The 21792-nt window shown below is 37.2% G+C and overlaps 1 protein-coding gene across 1 annotated transcript in view; it reads right to left on the minus strand.

Annotated features, from left to right (window-relative positions):
* Positions 1-21792, minus strand: part of MRPL3 (mitochondrial ribosomal protein L3) — a 61196-nt gene that overhangs the window by 10241 nt on the left and 29163 nt on the right. The window contains exons 6-7 of the mRNA XM_007936871.1: positions 19429-19489; positions 2659-2767 (exon numbers count right to left, since the gene is read on the minus strand). Of these exons, the coding sequence (XP_007935062.1) occupies positions 2659-2767; positions 19429-19489 (170 nt within the window). The remainder of the gene's footprint in view (positions 1-2658; positions 2768-19428; positions 19490-21792) is intronic.

Raw genomic sequence — 21792 nt, forward strand, 5'->3', positions numbered from 1 at the left:
TGCCCCATCTTCCTTCCGAGGAGTGGCTGGTGGGTTTGAACCACCAGCCTTCTGGTTAGCAGTCAAGTGCCTTAGGCACTACGCTACCAGAGCTCCCTCCTATTTTATTAGTCTCCTCTAATCTGAAATAGTTCTAAGTTTTTCCTTGTTTTCCAGGACTTGATCAATTATTTTGTAGAATATTGGTCACTTTTGGTTTGTCTTAATGTTTCCCCATGATTAGATTCAGGGGATGCACCACAGAAGCAATACTGATTCCTTCCAGGAATCCTGTCAGGAAGAATATTATGTTAGTTTGTCCAATTATGTGATGTATAGCTTTGACCATGTAGTTTAGGTTGTGTTCACTAGGTTAATTCATTCTAAAGTTATTAGTTTTTCCTTTTACTTAATAGGTAATTTATTTCAGGGTTACATAAGCATCTTTTCCCCATCAAGCTTTCACTCACTAATTTCAGCACCTATTGATGATTTCTGGCTGAACCAATTACTATGATGGCTGTCAATGAGTGTAGTGTACCCTAAAGCCTTCTACATTAGCTGGCATTACATTTCAAGGAAAAGCTTTCCCCTTTCTCCTATTTCTTTATTTACCTATTATTCACTCATTTATTTTTGTCAATGTGAACTAATAGACTATAATTTTATTCCATGAATTTTGTTACTATTAATATTTTTTTAGTTGAAATTCAAACTGTTTCAGTTTTGTTAGTGGGAGCCTGTGTTTAAGCTGCTCCTGTGTCCTTTTGATGTGCTCATTATTTTTAAAGCACATCTGTGCTTTCTTGCATGAGATGTTTCAGGTTCTTCTTTTACTCTTTCTGTCTCATACCTAAAATCTGCCATTTTTCCAAGGAACCCTTTCAGTGGGGAATGATGTTTAGAAATCAAGATCTGGGCTCATGGCTACTGGAATGTCTTTGCTTCCAGATCCTTTCAGCAGACAGAGCTAAGACATAAAGACAAAAATATATACATACAGGTACATACATATATCTACCTGTACTTCTCCCCACACAGTAAATTCATACTGTACTTCTAATGCTAATTCAGTACTGTAGGGGTCATTCTAATTTCTCCCTTTCCATAGTTTAACTCCATTTTCTGAGAGAGAGGTTCCCATTATCCATATATTTACTCATCTGCCTAATCATACAATTTAGAAAAATTTCAGAACTGCTAAACCTACACCACTGAAAAAAAGAAACCTTCTAACTAAAATCCCACATTTGTTCAGAGTAAATTTTTAATTTAGACTCATGATATATAAGATAAAGTACTGAGATCAAAAGTTATTTGAATGCACACACCTACCCCAGTATAGTTATTGTTATTCATTGGAAATACAGTTAGGTTCATTTTCTAATTATATTCCATTTTGGATTCCCCCCATCCATGTTTTTATGTTATTTTAAAAATGTAAACACTAACATGGTTTCAAAAGTTAGAAACTATAATAAAAGTATACGCAGGCAAGTGTCACTCTTGCTACCCATAAGGCCTTCCACACCATTCTTACCCAGCTCTTGCAGGCAACAAATCTCATTAGTTTCTAGTTTATTCTTCCAGTTCTTTTTGCAAAAACAAGTAGGTAAATGTGTATTTTCTTACAGCCTAAAAATTTTTTCATTTCACATTGACCTTCTCAACCTTTTATTCCCTTTCCCTCAATAGTCAATTAAGTAGATAAATGTATTACAGTGTTTTATTCATCCAAAATCCTAGGTATGGACATTTATACTTGCAATTACAAATAATACTGCACTGAGTATTTTGTGCAAATGCCATGTTTTATATTGTGAGGAGAATATCTTCAAGGTTAATTCCTCAGAGTAGGACTGCAGTGTCAAAAGGTAAATGCACATGTAGTTTTGTTAGACATTGTCAAATTCCCCTCCATAAGAATTATACTATTTTGTATTCCTACCAGCAATGCATGAGGCAGTGCCTGTTTCTCCACATTCTTGCCAACAGAGTAGCAAAAATCAAACAGTTTGATAATACAATCTGCTAGGTGAGAAATTAGTAACTCAAGGTAGCTTTAATCTGCATTTCTCTCATTATATATGAAGTAGAATTCAGTACCAGTCTCTTTTGACTGAGCCTGAATTACCCTGATGCTCCAAAGAACAACAGCACTCCCTTGGGACTTTAGGTTGTATCTTTGCGGAGTCTGGCTGGGTTAGCACTAGAAAGGGTCTATCTCTATTTCCTATGCTCTTACTCTTTACTTCTCCATTTCTTTTCTACCATGTTTCCCTTGTACTGTGGTAATGTCTTTACTAAACTTCCCCAACTGTCTCTTTTAATGCCAAAACAAATCTGTGAAAGAACCAGTGGAGCCAGATGGAAAGGCATTCTAATCTCTTATTTCTGCAGCAAACTTCAGAGTGTAGGATGCGGGACAGAGACGGGAAAGGGAAAGCTGGCAGAATGAGAACACTGGTTGGAAGGATGTGGGATACAACTAATGATTCAAGTCTGGCTCCTGCTAAAAAGAATGTAAGACAAGGACCCATAAAAGTGTCATACATAGCACCAAGACCCACCTGGGGTCAGAGCGTAATTATATGACTTGATCTCAAGGACAGACTGAAATATTCCATGTGCATAAGTTGAACATGCAGCATTAAAAAGAGCGTTACTACTTATCCTTACACCAGTTGAAATAGCTCCAGGTCTCCTGTGGGTTTTTGTTTGACCGTGAGTAGCAGGCTGGCCTTTAAATCCCCATCTTTTCATGACACCTTGGAAACCTTTACCAATACTGAAACAAAACAAACATTAGAATTTACATAATGAACCGAGCCTAAAATATTCCCAATTGTACACTTCCTTGCTAGTACCTAGAGTTTTAACAAAGCTTCTTATCTAAATAAATAGAAAAGGCTGTAAAAGCAAAACTGCGAATGAACATTCCTTTATCTCTGTCCTGGCTTGCGCCCCTTCCCGGAATCTAATTCTATATAAAAAGATTAATTCAAGATGTGAGACAACAGCAAGCAAAGCATAGGGAGTTTTATCTGAGCAGGGAGTTTTATCATCACAATTCTGTGAAGACAACATCATAACAGTAGTAAAGTTTGAGAAGTTCCAAAATACTCCTAATAGATGTGCTAGCTACCATTGAGATGGATCTCAAAGATTCCCACCTCCTGGCACTCAAGCCTTTGTATAATCGCCTCATCTTTAAGTCTGGGCTAAACTTAGTGACTTGCTTCTACTGAAGAAAAAAGCAGAAGTGTTAAGATGTCAATTCTTAGATTAGGGTACAAAGAGACTCTGGCTTCTGTCTTGGTGTTCTCTCATTTCCTAGGCTCTGAAGTGAAGGAAGACAACTGAGTTATTGTAAGCTGTCCTATGAAGAGGCTCAGGCAGCAAAGCTGTCTCTAGGCAAAAGCCATTAAATATCTGGAGCCTACCAACAGCTGGTGGCATAGTGCCTAAGGCACTTGACTGCTAACCAGAAGGCTGGAGGTTCAAACCCACCAGCCACTCCTTGGAAGGAAGGTTGGGCAATCTACTTCTGTAGTGATGTTGTTGCTGTTGTTATTTGCCATCGAGTTGGACCCAACTCATAGTGACCCCTCCTTGGGTCTCTGAGGCAGTATCACTACAGAAGTAGATTGCCCAACCTTCTTTCCAAGGAGTGAGTGGCTGATGGATCTGAACTACCAGTCTTCTGGTTAGCAGTCAAGTGCCTTAGGCACTACACTACTAGAGCTCCTAGTGATACTGCCTCAGAAACCCAAGGAGGGGTCGTTATGAGTTGGATCCGACTCGATGGCAATGTTTTTTGGTTACCAAGAGCTACATTAATCACAGTGGAAGCGGATCCTCCCCCAGTGGAGCCTTGAGATGACTGCTGCCTGTAAGGGACCTTGAACTAGGCCCACAAGTAAAGCTGCACTGTGCATCCTGACCACTGAAATAATAAGGTAATTGATTCTCGTTGTTTTAAGCCATTACATTTCAGGTTGATGGTTTATGCAGCCATAGATAACAAATACAAAAACACACCTAAATAAAACAGTAATGCCTTAAAAGCTGAATCAATTTTACTTTTAGAAGTTATCACAAGAATCTCACTCTCCTAGCTTGAAGAGGAAGCCAAAGGAGAAATAAAATCAGAGACTAACAATTTCCTAAAAGTCTAATCTCTCAATTTTTAAATGAAGTAGAGAAACATTCTGAGAAGTAGAAAGAAAATAACAGCAAAGTTCAAACATTATTAAAGTTTGACTCTGAGTATCAAATACAACAGAACAAATGATACAATGAAAAGACTAGAAGGAATTATAAAGACTGTACTTGACATATTTTTATAGACTCCAAGATAAACTTTATTTTTCACATTTCAAGATAAATATACTTTTAATGTAGTGTTACTTACCCTGAACAAAACTAGTTATCATTAATAGACAGTGCAATAGCACAGGCTATTTATAAAAAGACTAAAAGCAGATGACTATGAAAACCATTTTATTTCCACAAGAATGTTACTGTATTTAACAATTATCAAAGAGCAATAAATTGTAGGAAGCTCACACGAATAATACAGTTTGCTTTAGACAAATCAAGAATTCAAGACAGAAACAATTACAAAATATATATAGATTAAAACAGTTGAATATGATCAGATTACAGATCAAAAGATAGGAATTAAGAATAATCAAATAACATGGGCAGTACAAACAACAAATATGAACCCCTTTGTAAATACAATACTGAGTTGTCAATGAAAGCAAACATGGGTATAGGGACGGATAGATGGGTGAACAAGCTAAACAATTATGTATGTCTAAATGGAGAGTGTATCCAAGATCATATACAGGGTTGGCAGACAATGGGCCTCTCGAAGAGTATGAAGGGATGGACACTGGGAGGAGGTAACTATGGGGAGGAAGTGGGAGGGGAGCTGCTGCATTGTAAATTTTGGTCAATGACATGAGACAAAGTATATGTGAACTGCTGTATGAAAAGTGAATTTACTCTGTAAATCTTCACCCAAATCCTAAAAAAAAAAAAAAAAAGAATAATCAAATACTTTACTAAAATTTTGTTTCAGAAATTTACAAATATTTCCTCTTAACACTGAATCTTGAGAACATACTTAAAAAATAAAAAGGCTGACAATTATTTATTTATTTATTATTAAGAAATGCCTAAAGAGTCATATAAACTTTTGATGTTATTGTTGTGATAAATCTTGGTAAATAACATTTTGAAGAAAAAAGGGGAGAGGTACGACACTACTAATCTGAAATAAACATCCTGTTTTTAAAATACCACATCCTAACATTGGCCATTCTTGGTAGAAAGTTTACTGGCACCTTCTGAATTCTCAAACTGATTCATCTATTACTTAAAAAGAGAGAGAGCAAGTGTGTGCACCAATAAAAGACATGCCAGGTAAATTACTGAAGATAATTTAGCTCATTGTAAGCATAAATGATTATAAGATGAAAGTGGTATCCTGACAGTGCTAATTATCTGTAGACTAATTACAGACTGTTTTTCAATCTAGCTCTAAAATACATCATGTTGTTAAGCTGTGTACCATAAGAACCTCTTCAATAAATAACCTTTAAACAAAAGGATAAAACATAAATGACATGACAAATTATTGGCTTAATTCAGATCATGGTGAATAGAATGCACCTGTTGAACCATGAGTGGTACAGGTATCTATTCTATTGCCTCTGTCAGTTGGCAACCAACCTGAGAACAAAAACAAAACAAAAGCAAGAGATGCACTAATCTATACTTAGCATAGCCAGTGACATTTCAAATACAAGGTTTTCACAGTTCACATAAAACAAAAGCTTCATTTTATTAAAAGTGATATACAACACATAAAACACAATGGCTCATCTCCCTCACCTCTTATCCTCTGCTGTTTTTAGTAATGATAAATGGGGGCGGGGGAAGCAAATAAAGAAAAATTCAAATCAGAAAGAAAAGTGTTATTAGGACCATAGTCTTGGAAAACAGCTACATCAATTGGCATAACACAGTTCACAAAGACAATGCTCTACCATTACTGCGGTGAGTAGTAGCCATGTAAGATTCAAAAAGTGGTCTTTCCCCGTCTCGAAGAAAAGAAAATAAAATCAAAGACTCAACAATATTGTCCAAAGGATAATGGGCCACACCTACCACAGTCTCCAGACTACCCTGAGACCAGAAATAGATGGTACCACTACCAACTGCTCTGATTGGAACTACAGAAGGTCTTAGACAGAAGGGGAGAAAAATGTAGAAAAATATTCAAAATCATAAAAAAAGACCAGATTTATTGGTCAGATAAGAGACTGTTACTCTTAGACACCCTTCAAATCTGGAACTGAACCCACTTGTGCGGACCTCCTTGTAGCCAAACAACAGACAAGCTTATAAAGGAACAGTAACACTCAGAATAATCAACCATCTGAGACCAAAAAAGACAGCATTTGCCCAAAACAAATCGCAGAAGGCAGGAAGGGGCAGAAAAGATGGGTGAATGGAAATGAGGAAGGGTTCCAGGAAGCAGGAAGACTGCCATTACACTGATGGAATTTCACCTAATGTTACAAAACCAAGACGTGTAAACTGTTGAATGGGAAACTAATTTGCTCTGTAAACTTTCACCTACAATTAAAAAAAAGACCAGTGTTAAAGATACTAAATTTAGTGCAACATAACTGAAAATAAAATATACAACATAATTTATTGAGAGCATTTGCACTTATTAAACCAAAAGTGTATAAAATTCAGAGGTACTTTAAATTTAGGAGACTTCACTGCCCTCATTTCTTGGTCCATTTTCCCTTAGTACACTTTATGTTCATTACGGGCAAGGACTGTACCTTATTTAGCCCTAATGACCAATCTACAGAAGTCAGAATAAAATTTGTTTCTGCTATAGTTGTGCTGTGAGAACAAAGATGATTCATTACCTTTATTATGTCCTGTAGTTTACAAATGTTCTATCACCGACATATTTTACTAAACCCACCAGCCACTCCTCGGAAGGAAGGTTGGGCAATCCTACTTCCGTAGTGATACTGCCTTGGAAACCCAAGGAGGGGTTGCTACGAGTCGGGGCCAACTCAACGGCAAATAACAAATAACAACAATAACAACATAATTTTTAAGAAGATGGTATTAAGTAAATGAGAGAGAGAGAGGGAATGTAGGTTTTTGGAAGGTTTGAACAATAAGCATCTTTCTTTTTTCCCCTTCAGAAAGTAAATTTAATAGAAAAAAATATTTTCAACATACTGAAACACCCCTTCTATATATAAATTGACAAACTGCTATTAGATACTAGTATTTTAAAAATCTATAGAATAATACTATTCAAAGGTACAGTTATAGCAGCAAGGTGAACAATCCTCAAATCTGATTTTTTAAAAAGTTAGTACCCTATGGAGCACAGTTCTGTTCTGAAACACACGGGGTCACCATGAGTTGGAACACACTTTTAAAAAAAAAAAAATTTAATTGTGATTTGGGTGAAAATTTACAGAGCAAATTCACTTCCCATATAGCAGTTCATACACTTTGTTTCATGACTGCAATTTCCCACAATGGAAGAGCTCTCTTCCCACTTCTTTCCCACAGTTGCCTCTTTCCTGTGTCCTTCCCTCCCATGCACTACCATCCTAGCTCCCTGTGCAAACACTGCCCCTTCTGTTCTGCCATGACTGATTGCCAAGGAGTGTATCTACCTGATGTAAATGTTCACCCCATATGCCCGTCTACTGAACAATAAGCAACTTGCAGAAAGGAATACCTAATGTAATGCTTCCCAATGCATTCTATAAATCTCTACCAGCAACACTCAGGCTTTACTATAAAATCTGTCATAGATTCCCCTACTTTATGGGAAGCCACCTTTAGTTGCACACTTCTGTATATTAGGACCAAACAAAATATCCGTGAGGTGAGGAGTGACCTGTTCTTTGCAGCCTGTCCAGTCTGAGTACTCTGAGAACTTGCTGCAACATCCCCATCACCCTGAGTAGCCTCTTAAACTCTGGTTCTCTCCTCCATGATCCTTTCTCATCTCTTCTTTGGAAACAAACTACTTGAAAGTCCTCCTAGGTGCTGAGTCTTTCTTGTTATATAAAAAGCATAATGTCCCATTGCTCTTTGGCACTTGCTCTGGGAATAACTCCTTAATTCCCAAATTCAAAAGCTTTTTAATAAGTAACTATTTATTATGAAAGTTTTACAGATTAATTACAGGAGTTTTAAAACATATTCAAAAGCAGAGAGACTAATAATAAATTCTTTACCCAGGGTCAAACAATTATGGACTCATCCTATTTTGTTTAATCTATTTTCCTCCTCCCAAACTCCAATGTTTTATTTTGAGCCAAACTCCAAATATCATATTATTTACATAAATATTTCAGTATGGGTCTCTAAAAGATAAAGATTCCTTTCAAGAACAAAACTATGATACCACTATCACATCCCTCAAAATTAGTAAATTCCTCCTCTTAATATCAAATATCCAGTCAATATTCAAATTTCTATGGCCCCTTTTTAAATAGATCTCGCCACAGGACTGCCCTCTACCTGCTCCCTTAATCACCTTGCCCCCAGTCATAATCATTCTCTTATTTTCTTATTGCTCTTTGAGACGTCCCTTTCTTCAAGAAAAGAGTTTTGCCTTTGACCCACTTTCTCGTGATGATTTAAACCAGGGGTGGGCAACTACAACCTGCACTGGTAACCTGTTTTTGAAAATGAAGTTTTCACTGGGACAGACATGTTTAATGGTTTAAAATCATTTACATATTGCCTATGGCTGCTATAATGACAGAGTTGAGCAGTTACAACAGAGACCATATGGCCCGTAAACCTAAAATATTTACTACCTGACCCTTTGATCCCCAAGACCATTACTTATAAATTTGAGTTCTGTGAACCCTGCCCCTGATAAGAATCTCTCCTGCTGTCATCTCAATCCAGATGTACAGACTGTATCCAATCAGAAGTGCCTTAGCCCCTATTAGTTTCTAAAACAGAAACTGAACATCTTCCCCTCTTCAAGCTCATGCCACTTGAGTAAAATTTCTAAGTTGATAATCTTATCATACAAGCCTCTCCTCATTTGAAAAGACAAAACAACCAAACCACAACACTGGATGGTTCCCTAACAACTTCTTTAGCCTGAGTCATACAAGGTCTTTTGTAACTAGGTCCAGCTTAGCTTTTACACAGTGCCCACCACAAATCCTAGTCAGAGCAGACTACTCCATGAATCTCTAAATATGCTCCTCCCCTTCAGGCCCTTGCTCGTGCTGTTCCTCCTGCCTCAAACACCCTTCCCACTGCACTGTCTTTCTACTATTGCCCTGAAGTAAAAACAAAGTGTTCATTTTCAAGTGCATCACCTGAAAAGTACTTGATTCTCTTTATTAAAAAAGTGAAAAACTATAAACTGTAAACAGAGGTTTTTCAATCATTTTCAAATTCAAAGTTTAAACTTTCTATCTTTAGCAGATTCATCTTGTAAGAATCACTAAAGTTAAGAAAGGTTAAACTTTTAATATAATCTGATCTTGGCACATTCTCAGAGAATCAAGAGGCCTGTCTTTATTTAGTACTCAGTATATGTCTCTCAAGGAGCTCTGCTGGCGTAGCGGATAAGGTATTCAGCTGCTAACCAGAAGGTCAGCGATTCAAACCCATGAGCTGCTCCACAGAAGGAAGGGGAGGCAATCTTCTTCCATAAAGATTTATAGCCTCGGAAACCCTATGAGGTTCACTATGAGTCAGAATTGACTCGATGGCAGTGAGATTTCTTTTTTTTTTTTTTTTCTTTTGTATATGATCTCTCAGAAAACCAGTAACTTGAGTACTAACTTGGAGCTCTGGTAGCGTAGTGCCTAAGGCATTTGACTGCTCTGGTGGCATAGTGCCTAAGGCACTTGACTGCTAACCAGAAGGCTCAAAGTTTAAACCCACCAGCCACTCCTTGGAAGGAAGAGTGGGTGATCTGCTTCTGTAGTGATACCACCTCGGAAACCCAAGAAGGGGTTGCTATGAGTCGGATCTGACTTGACAGCAGTGAGTTTGGTTTTGCTTTTTAACTAGAGAGGACTCTTTCCTGATTCTCTAAGAATGTGCCAAGATCACATTCAATAAGGTTGTATTCTTACATTTAATAAATAAAAACAGAGATGAAAGTGGAAAGGTGAAGAAAACAATGGTTTAAAATCAGTTTCTTTATGCTGTGGTTAAACACTACACTTGAACATAGGGAAATTGAGACTACTCACCTCACATCCTAGTCAAATCAAAATTGTGGTTCTTTATAAAACTGAATCACCAAGAAAAGATTAAAATTAAATGAAATAAAGTACTCATGGATATAAAACTATAATGTCTAAAATCAACATCAAAGAGTTCCTTATATGACATAATCTAATCACTTTACCATATGCCTGTTGTTGCTATTGTTAGGTGCCATAGAGTGGGCTCTGGCTCATAGTGACCCTATGAACAACAGAATGAAACACTGCCCAGTCTTGCTATACCAAGAATCTTATTATACCTGAGCCCATCGTGGCAGCCACTGTGTCTATCCATCTCATTGAGGGCCTCTCCCTTTTTCGCTGGCCCTCCACTTTACCAAGCATGACATCCTTCTCCAGGGAATGGTCTCTTGAGACAACATGTTCTACATTCACCAAAATGCTTAGTGTTAAAAGCAACAAAAAAAATCCCAACAAACAAAACACGGTAATTTTAATCAAAATATTGTATGTATATAAAAGGCTTCCTATTAACTAATTCACTATCTCCCTCAGGATTAGCTTTTAATTTATGATGAACAAATATGGCACAAATGTTTTAACCTTTAATTGCCCCTCATATACCTTCTCTTCATTTCAATAAACTCACCTGGAAATTATCTATCTACCTACTTGCACCTTCCACATATTTCAAAGGCACAGCACCTCTACAAACGATCCTTATAAAGTCTTGAGAGTTTGTTTCTATCCAAACTGGTGGTGGTGTATAAAGCTATTTGAACAGCTTCTGAGGCCACAAGTCAGTCACAGTGGAATTTCCCAACTGCTTTGTGTTTCATTCACATATAGTTACAAGCTGTCATGTTAGGTCTGTGTAGCCGTAACTCTCTAGGATGAGTATGTGACAGCATGACTGGAATGCAGGAATCTGGTTTCTAAGAAACATAAAGTCTCATCAATATCTGGAAGTGTTTTCATCAGCACATGACTGCTAAGTGTACTGCTTCTTGCTTTTCTAATATCAAATCTAATTCATTCAATAGTATAAGTCATTCTTTTTGTACCCTTACAAAAAGGGAGTATTTGCTGGTTGTCCTAAATAAATCCAGACCACCACATCAGCTGTCTTGAAAGGAGTCTGCTTTTCTTAAAAAAAGGAAACTCAAATAATCAATTCTGCAATGTCATAACAGTAAGAATGTCTCCAGCCATATCACATATCAGGTGACCATACTGCCATATGCTGTGAATCTACTGTCATGTATTATCTGTTCTGTAGTACAAGTAAGAGTGGACTTTGCCACTTGGGATTATTTTTAAAATTAAAAGGAATCTCAGAGTCACTTAGTCCCATTCTCCATATTAAAAGTAATGAAACTAAATCCAGAGAACTTGTCACTTATCCAAGGATAAATTCCTGAGAATGGAAGCATCTGGTCATGCCTTCAACCGTCATACTGCCCACTGAGAATTAGAATAAAACTGTAAAAATACCCAACAAATCACAGAAACATGAAGGTATTTCAAGGGCATCCTCATTACTCTGTAAATTCTACCCACAGCACACAGCATGTGATCTTAAAATTACCTACAGTCCTTTGAAATGCTATTTACCTTGCCATACAAAAGACAGTCTTAAAGAAAGAAGGCAGTAACTTGAAGGATTAGGAAATACCAGAATTTAATTCCGAATGACTTATTACTTTCTATTCATGTAAAAATGAATTTCCTGTTGAAGAAAACATAGCTCTTTTCTTTTTAAAATCTGAACCAAATTTTACAATAGTGGTATCAGCAACAGTGATAGTAGGTAATAGTCTTGAGTATTTACCACGTGCCAGGCTCTGAGCTAAGAGCTCTCCAAACATTATCTCATTCGATCTTTACAACTTCTATGAGGTAGGTGCCATAATTATTTTCATGTTAAAGACTAGGAACAGAAAGATTAGGAAGTTACTAAGTAAGTTACTCCTGAGCTATGGATCCCATGCTTTTAGTTAGTACCTCAGGTTGCCTGTTACTAGGTCTGGATTTTGCTGACCTTAGTTTTTTTTTTTTTTTAAAGCTAATTTGTAGAGTTAATTAGAGAAGCAAATACAGATGCCTACTACTAAAATTTTTAAAGCAACAAAATATAACCTTAAAACACTACCCTCAATTATAGTCTTTATCTGGAAGCAGACGCTCCTTTGACCAGTGAGTTTTTGTTTTAACCAAGAGATTTCTTCCTTCCCTAATCACTTCGAAAACTGTTTCACTAGTGAAAATTTAAATTTAAATGCCTAAAATTTTACTTCTCTGAATAACTTGTAAATAAAATAATTAAAAATGTAATAAAATTAAAAATGTGCATCCTGAAGGCAGCACATTCCTTTGCCTTCCCCTCCTAGAGTTTACAGGAAACACCCAGGAGTCAGAACAGCAGGCAGTGAGGAGGGTTTCTGAAGGTCAGCAGGCACCTTCTCTGGAAATGTGCAGCACTGGGCATGGAGCTCAAAGAATTTCTGCTCTTTTAAGAACCCATTTAGCTTTTTAAATACTTTTAAGTTTGGTGAACAATACTTCTTCATACATTTTGATATTTTAATGACAGAGCCCAAACTAACTGAATCTTAGTAAATGAGCAAAGGTGCTCTACCAGTCACCTCAGGTCACCTAGTTTCCCTCTCATTTTTATTCTAGTGACAATACAGGTAGCTGGTTCTTTTTATTTTTTTCTCTCATTATTACTGTCTTTTATTATCAATATCTTTATAAATCCAATATTTGTATGTCTTTGGGGAGTTGGGATCATTAATATAAACATCTGTGGGTGAGCATCTGAGAATGTTAACATGAGCAAATTAGGTGCTACAACATTGCATGTAGAATGTGTTACTAAAGATAAGATGTATCAAAAAAAAAAAACAAACCCAAAATCTGGACGGTCATAAGTGGGTGTCATAACTCAAATACTTCATAAGTCAGGGTCTACCTGTATTATCAAGATAAATGTCTAATTTTCTATTTTTGAGGCCAAAGGACAAGGAGAATTTAAAGGGCACTGATGGCTTTAAAATAAGATTATGCCTAAAACTGTTATTGGTAAAAATATATGATTTGTTTTTAATGAACTCAGATCTATAGATAGGATGTTTAGATCCTCCTTCTTCTGGAAAGGTAAAAAATCTTTTAAGTAGCGGAATGAGTTGTCTTCTGACTTCAATCTGGGCTTCAACATTTAAATGAATGAATGAATAAATTCCAGATAACCAGAAATAAAGTTATTTCAGGTATGCCACTGCCATGAATTCAAAGTGAGCCGGCAAGAAGGTGCCCTTCATGTCCACTGCTATGGATATGTCACCATGTCTGTGGCCTTCAAGTTCTTTGAGGCAAAGATCTAACATCTCTCCCAAACACAATGTTCAGACACATTTTTACAGTGTTCTCTTTGTTTCATTCTTTTTCCATTTCTTTCTTTTTTCTTTTTCTTTATAAATTATAATGAGCACTGCTAGGATTCAACAGAAAAAAAATGAACTAATAAACATCCTATGTTGGGTATGGAATCAAGTCATATCTTTCTTCAGCACATGAAGGTTTTGTTATGTCTAAGAGAAAACTGCAGAAGAAAAAACTATTTGTATTTATACATCATCTACAGCTGTTGCCCCCTTAAAATTGAGACAGAAAGAAAGGGAAAATGTGAGATCTCAAACAACAACCTATTAGAAATTACACTGGAATATAATCACCATTACAGAACACGAATATAAATTTAAAAGGTTGAGGGGAGGGGAGGGAAAGACATCATTACATATGCTAGTTCTTAAATTTTACTTAGAGTGAATTGCATAAAACTGTCATATTTCAGACACTAGGTTTTATTATCTATTAATAGCATAATGAAACTATGAAAAGTTATTCTGCTGCAATGGTTTTATACATAAAATTTAAGAATCTTTCCCATATAATCTAAATTAAATTATATTCTCTGACCTTTTAAATAAAAAATTATTTCTGGTATAAAAGTAAAATAAACTCTGGTAAACATGTATTTATCTCAGACCTCAAAGCAGACACCAGTAAATTAATCTACTTATATAGAGAATTATACCCAAATTCAGATAAACTCAATGTATCTTTCAGTATAAGATTTCTTATTGCAATTATTGAAAAAGAACATTTTTAATGTCAAAGAAGTCTTCAAGAGGTTGCTACTGTTGGTCACTGATTACTTAAAAAAATTAAAACCTAACATAGATTCTATTCATACTATATTTTCTTATAGTATTTTTTAAAATTTTCTTATTTGTACAGTTATTTCTAAAATATGTTTAACTCAGTCATTAAAAGTGAAGGTAAAAGGTACAAAAATTTCAAATACTTAAAATATGAGTGTATTAACAATTATAATTATTACAACATGAAGAAAATCGAGAATTCAAATCACAGAATAATTTGAGATGTTTTTCTAACAGTAATGAGGTAAAGTAGCAAATTACTAAAGAGACCAACCTTCAGATTTATGCTAACCAAATGTGAGTAAAATAAATAGGTCTACTTTCACTGACAATGTATTTGAAACTGGATTAATCAAACCTGCTTTGACACAGATGCTTATGTTGGAACTTCAGTGGCATTAAGGAAAGGCAGGTACTAGAACTCTGTGCTGGTTAAGGGTGGGAGAAGGAAAGTTCAACTATGGCAAGCTCTTGACTAATCTCCAGTCTGGTAAGTCTAAAAGTGTGGCCCTTGGGCGATCACCATCAACATAACCTGTGAACCTGTTAGTAACGCAAATTCTCAGGTACTGCCCCAATTCTGGGAACCTTGGTGGCACAATGGTTAAGTGCCTTTAGGTTATCAGATTGAACCCACCAGCTGCTCCATGGGAGAAAGTTGTGGCATGAACATCACAGCCTTGGGAACCCTATAGGGCAGTTTTACTCTATCTTATAGTGTTGCTGTGAGTCGGACATGACTCAATGGTAATAAGTTTGTTTGTTTTTATTAATAAGATCTGGAGCCATCTGGGAAGGAGTGTCCATGACTGTGTATAGGGTTGGCAGATGAGGTTTCTACAAGAATATCTGTATGTTCTGTAAGAATGTCCAAATATATAGTAGAGTTGGCAAGGGACAAGGTTGTGGCGACTTCTTGGCCACAGCCAGCTACCAGGAGGGAGCAATAGTTGGACCTATAGGTTCAGGACCACAGTCCCAGGGGACATCAGGCTCAACTGGCATAACGTATTACACAAAAACACTGTTTCATATCCTACTTTGGTGAGTGGCAATTGGGATTGTAAAAGCTTGCAAGCTGCCATCTAGATGCAATAATAGGTCTTTCCTTGTCCAGAGCAAAGAAGAATGAAGAAAACCAGATTCATGGAAACAATTTGTCCAAGGGACTGGAAGACCATGCGATCCTCAGCCTGTATGACTATGAGACCAGAAGAACTGGATGGTGCCCGGCTACCACTGTCAACCACTCAGAGGGGAATCTATGTAGGATATCCTGGATAGAATGAGAGAACAATGTGGAACAAAACTCAAAATTACAAAAAAAAAAAAAGACCAAGTTTGCTGGTCTGTTAGAGCCTGGTGAAAGCCTTGATGCTATCTATGGCCCTTAACTGCCCTTCAGGTCTAGAACTGAACTTACTCCTGTGGCTTCCAGCCAAATAAAAGACAGCATATGGGCTAAACATTTACATCAGGTAGATTCCCTCGCTGGAGAGATCATCATGGGAGAACAGAAGGGCAATGAATGCACAGGGAGACCTCTTGGGGGCAGGAGTACATGGGAGGAAGGACACAGGGAAGAGGGTAACTATAAGGACAAAGTGGGAAGAGAGCTGTTATACTGTGGGAAACTGCAGTCAATATCATGAGACAAAATGTGTATGACCTGCTGTATGGAAAATGAAATCGCTCTGTGAACTTTCACGCAAATCACAATAAAATTAAAAAAGAAAAAGATCTGGAGGTCTGGTGGTACAATGGTTACATAAAGTCAGCAGTTCAGTGGCTTAAACCCATCAGCTGCTTTGCTACAGAAAAGACCTGGTAATCTTATGTGGTAATGATTTCAGCTTAGGAAACCCTATGGGGCAGTTCTACTCTGTCCTGTAGGGTTGCTATGAGGTGGAATTGACTCAATGACACACAACTATAATATTAACCTCAGACCTACTGAATCAGAAACTCTATAGCTGGGGTCCAGCAATCTGTCTTTACAAGCCCTCCAGGAGACTCTGAAACACATCCAAATGTGTTAACTACTGCTCTAGTCTCTCATCACCCCAATTAACCATATTCCTTCATAATTTTTTTTTTCCTCTAGTGTTTGCACCTGTAACAGGATTTATACTGTTTCTGATTTATGCTGGAGAAGATGGAGTCCAGAAGTTTCAAAATTTTAAAAGAGGGGCTGGCAACAAAGAACAAGACAATGGGAAGACTTCTAGTCAAAAAGGAAAAGAACATTCTCAATAGCTATGAAAAACTGAAACTCCAACTAAGGGTAAGTGCCTAAAAAAAGGAGAAGCATCAAGGAAAGGAGGTAAGAGTTTAAAAAGGAAAAGAAAGCAAATGCATATACACCTGTGCCCACACAGTCCCTACAGAAAGGCAGCTGCAAAGAGGCAGCAACAGGATCATATGCAAGTGAGGATCCAGTCTGTACTCAGAGGATATTCTAAATGGCTTCACAGGAGTCCTAAAAATTAACAAGCACTTGGAAGACATCTTGAGGCCCTCATAACATGCCAACCGTAAGAGCAAGCTGCAGACTTTTAGCGAAAGGTCAAATAAAGTCCAATTTGCTCTGATCTCAGATGATAAAGATTAAAGCACACCGAGTGTGTAAAGATTAGCACACCAGAGTATAATGTACACATATATGGGTAACACACTGTTATTCAGTAAAAGTCAAGCAGAATATTGAACTGCAAACCTCACAACAGTAGGGATCTTCTTAAATTGCTGTCTTCCCTTCTTTAGAGTTAAAATGCCACTACTTTAATTCCAGGGCTAGTTTTTCTCCCAGCTCTTATCAGCTATCTAGTCCTGAGGGGGCCACCACATTTAAAAAAAAAAAAGAAGAAGAAGAAGAAGAAAATTCTCTTTTCCTTTTGTATTCTTAAGCAGAAGGTTGAAGTTTTAAAAATAACTTTTAAGAAGCCAAGATAACTCAATAGCAGCAACAAGATGAAACCATTCACAGAACACAGGCATTTGAAAAGCTAGTATCTAATCTAAGCTAGTCACAAATCTAGCCACAAGGGACTTCTGCTACAATGGCCCCTGACTTTGGATGGCTTCTCAGAATATATCACACAGACTGTAAAACATGCAATGGAATTCACACACCATTAACTGTGGGTAAATGAACAGAATTATTGCAAGGTATATTATATTTAGTAACAAATTCAGATATTAAAAAGTAAAATAATCTGATTTGCAACACACACCTCACAACTAACTAAAGCTTTGTTGTTGCTGCTGTTATGTGCCTTCAAGTCGAACCCAACTCATAACGACCCCTCCTTGGGTTTCCGAGGCAGTATCACTACAGAAGTAGATTGCCCAACCTTCCTTCGGAGGCATGGCCAGTGAGTTTGAACCGCCAGCCAACTGGTTAGCAGTCACGTGCTTTAGGCACTACGCTACCAGAACTCCTACCCAAAGCTTTACAGCCCCAATATTTTGAGTTCTTGAAAAAGGCAGGCAGAATAAATAGTTTCCAAACCCCAGTGATTTTAAGGGCCCCAACAACCAGGAAGCAGGGAAAAACAAAACAAAACTAGGGACGATAGTCCCCCAAAACCAGGAAATAAGGGGGAAAAAAAAAAGCCAGGAGGAGGGGTTCATAATTTCCCTAAAAAGAATAGTCTCCTGCTTCAAGCTATCACATTCCAATTCTAAATAGCTTCACAAAGGGAAAGCCATGTAACAGCCGCTTTCAATGGCCTGGATTTGAAAGTAGAAGATAATAGTGTGGAAATGAGGAATGCATTTGACTGCGTTAAGGAAACTGATACTGGCACTCCACCCCGTTCCCTTGGATGAAAGCTGCTCTAGCTCAGTCACTATGATCATGAGAATCACGGGGATCACTGTTTATTTTCAAAGGGTTCCTAATCAGAATACCCCTGGAATATAGGCTGGCAGACACTGTCATGTGACCCCAAAGAGAAAAACTGAGGCACAAAAAGAATTTAAATGATCATCTAAATAGAGAGAACAAGGATGGATAAAAGCTGATATTTAGAGTTCTGTTAAGCTTAGGTCATGTGATTCCAATAACCTATACTTAACTCTTTCTACAGATACACATAAGGGCTTTGTTGATTCGTTCCATAGTGAAATAACCTCAACTAACGCTTGAGAAACTACTTCTTGTAATCTCTAAATGTTTCTGGAGATTAGCCAGTACTGAATTATCCTAAACCATTTGATACAGAGACTAAAATATGAAAAAACCGTAGTACCAAAAATACCACAGCCCAGTCTAAATATGACTCAAAATCAGCATTTCTGTTAGTGACAATGAAATGTTTATTTCTACTGAACTGAGCCCTTAAGCATTTAAAAAAAAAAATCTGCTTTTATAGATGTCTCATTTATCTAGTACTGAGGGACAACGTCATGCCATTGAAGAGGCTACAGTATGATATGATTTGTTCTTTCAGTCTTTGACAGCCTTTTAATACAGACACAAAATGTTTTACAGTTTTTCTGGGGAATTTTACAGTAATAACCACTGTCAAAAATAGTATAAAATGTTCCTAATTTAGCTGTTTCCTAGAAACTAGACTACTCCATAATCTCAAAAAGAATTGCATCAGTATTGCTCATGTATACTACACCATCAAAACGTAACCTATGGTCTTCAAAACAGAAGTGGGCCCAACTAACAAAGAACTGAGTAATGTGACCTATTTCTTAGCTCCATTTCAAGCAGTAGCCATCTCAGTTTAAAAGCTGTAACCTGATATGAACTCTTCACATAAAACTAACTCAATACAATTTTAAAACCAGTAGTCAATAACGTTAAAAATTAAAATTATGAATAATAATTATTTATCCTTTATTCACTAAATTGAAAGACTGTACTTCTCTCATTCATTATGTTATTTAATAATACATGAAGAAAATACACAGAAAAACTCACTATGCAGACCTACGTTTTGGCTGTAACATCCACATACTGTCCTGGGCGAAAATGTGCAGCATAAAGAGGAGTGCCTTAATGAAAAAGAAAAAGCAACATGAAATTTGTCAGCTCAGAAACAACTGTATTAAATATAAAATACACCCAGAAAGTCTTCTAGCTATCAGATTTCAAAAATGGTAAGAGATTAATTTCTATAAGTATAAATATTAAATCATTCAAATAATAAAATTGTTTTTGAAGTCTATATGTGGGCTGAAGAACAATGTGCCTCAGTATGTGGTACCTGGTGTTAGAGTGAGCCACCAGACCACAGCTGACTGATGGATGGGCTAGGGGCCCAAGTGGTGCTGGTTGAAATGGGCAATTCCTGTGACAGCAGAGTGGTCCAACGAGTAAAGGCACTCGTTCGACACTTCATGGTCATTTTGTGACTAACAACAAGTTGAATTAAGGTCGTTTACTATCGCACATAAGGAAAACAAAAATGACTCAAAAAATGTTGGGGCTGAATAAAATCTTTAATTCATTGTAGATAAGCCATCCAAAAGTAGGAAATGTAATTTATTTGAAGACAGATTTCTCACACTGAAGGAATGATTATGGGATGTATGATGTGCATGTAAAGCCTGTACACAGACAGATTTTTGGCAGATCAGTTATTGTTCTAATAAGACACAGTCAGCCCAGCATGAGCCCACATATCTGGAAAAGCAAAAACGTAACATTATAGAGAGTTCCAGTAAGGTGGTGGAATAGGCAGAAAGACAGCACAGACCATCTTCAACAAAGAATAGGGGAACCAATTACCACAGATACAGAAGATAATCCTGGACCCCGGAGCCTTGAAGGGAGGAATACAGAAATGGACTAAACTCTAATTAGCAGAGAATTTGCATAAAAACACCAAAAAAGGAGACATATGGAACTGTGCTCTGGCAGCGATCGTGACAGCACAGACAGCTTGGATATTGCCGAGTGGTGGTAAGACCTAAGAATTAACCTAAAAATCGGCCCTGCTAGCGAGGAACTGCACAGAGGACTGCTCTCTGGCGGCTGGGAAATAAAATGGAAAGCGGCGAAGGGGAAGGTGGGCTAAGGTGTGGACTTTTGTCTGTCTGGAGGGCGCAGCCATTTTGAATGTTTACAAGTGGCTTGACCATTTTGGATATTTAAAGCGACAGTGCTCTCCCAGATTCCAAGCACTTAAGAACAGGCTCCACTTGCCGGGAACTCCAAGGACATTCTGGACCCAGAAGACTGGAAAGGTGCGACATTCCCCTTGTTACTCTTATACCCCACACCCTCTTGATGAACGGAAGTGCAGCCATCCCTCACTCCCACCCACTTTCTGGGCCAGCAGGAATTCCATCCCAGTCTGCGTGCTCGGATGGAGCCTTGGAGCCCTGCCCCCTCTTTTTTCTTTTTTCTAGTTTGTTTGTTTTTGTCTGCTTTAAAATTACTACTATTATTATTACCTTTATCCTTTTTACTATTATTCTTTATTCTTCCCCTCCCAGGTTCTAGTTTTCAACTTCTTTTTTTCTCTGTTCCTGCTTGCATTTTTTTTTTCTTTTTCATGGTTAACCCTGTTGCTTGTTTTTCTTTTTGCATTTTTCCATTTTTTGCTTCATTATTCTCCTTCTCTACCTTTTTTCTCTTATTGCCCTCTCCCCAAATATTGCAGGGGTTTTTCCCCCCTTCTTTCTTTTTTTGGTTACTGTTCTTGTGTGATTACACGGTGTATTTTTTGTCCATTTGCTTTTACTTTTTTGATGGTTATTCAATTGTTATTTTTGTTTAACTGAGTGGAAGACAACAACAGTCACCATACGACACAACTACACCCACACTTCCTTCTCCACCAACAGCCAACGATAAACCACCACCAAGAAGAGCCTGACTCACCCTTGGCTGCTCTTCACAAACAGTTAACAGAGATCTAAATACAACAACGCCACAATGTCTCGGAGACAACAGATCATTACAGTCCACACAAAGAAGCAAGATAAAGTGGTAGAAACAAGGGAGCAGGATACAGACCCAGAACACACCCTGAGAAAGCAGCAGCACTGAACTCTCTGATAAGGAATTCAAAAGAATTATATTTAGGTATCTTCAAAGGATTGAGAGACAAGGAAAACACAGACAAAACCCTGGAAGAATTTTGGAAGAAAATACAAGAACAAAATGACAACATAAATGAAAAATCAGAAATGATTCTAAATCTACAGACAGAAATCCAGAAGATTAATACTAAATTGTCAGAAATAGATAACACATTGAAAGGGCAAAGGAGTAGAATTGATGCAATGGAAGAGAGAATTAATGAAATTGAAGACAAATACCTGAACACTTTTTGGAAAGGGATCAATTA

This window comes from Orycteropus afer, unplaced genomic scaffold (genome assembly GCF_000298275.1).
Source record: "Orycteropus afer afer isolate SDZICR_OR568_19922 unplaced genomic scaffold, OryAfe1.0 scaffold00003, whole genome shotgun sequence".
NCBI classification, from domain to species: domain Eukaryota; kingdom Metazoa; phylum Chordata; class Mammalia; order Tubulidentata; family Orycteropodidae; genus Orycteropus; species Orycteropus afer.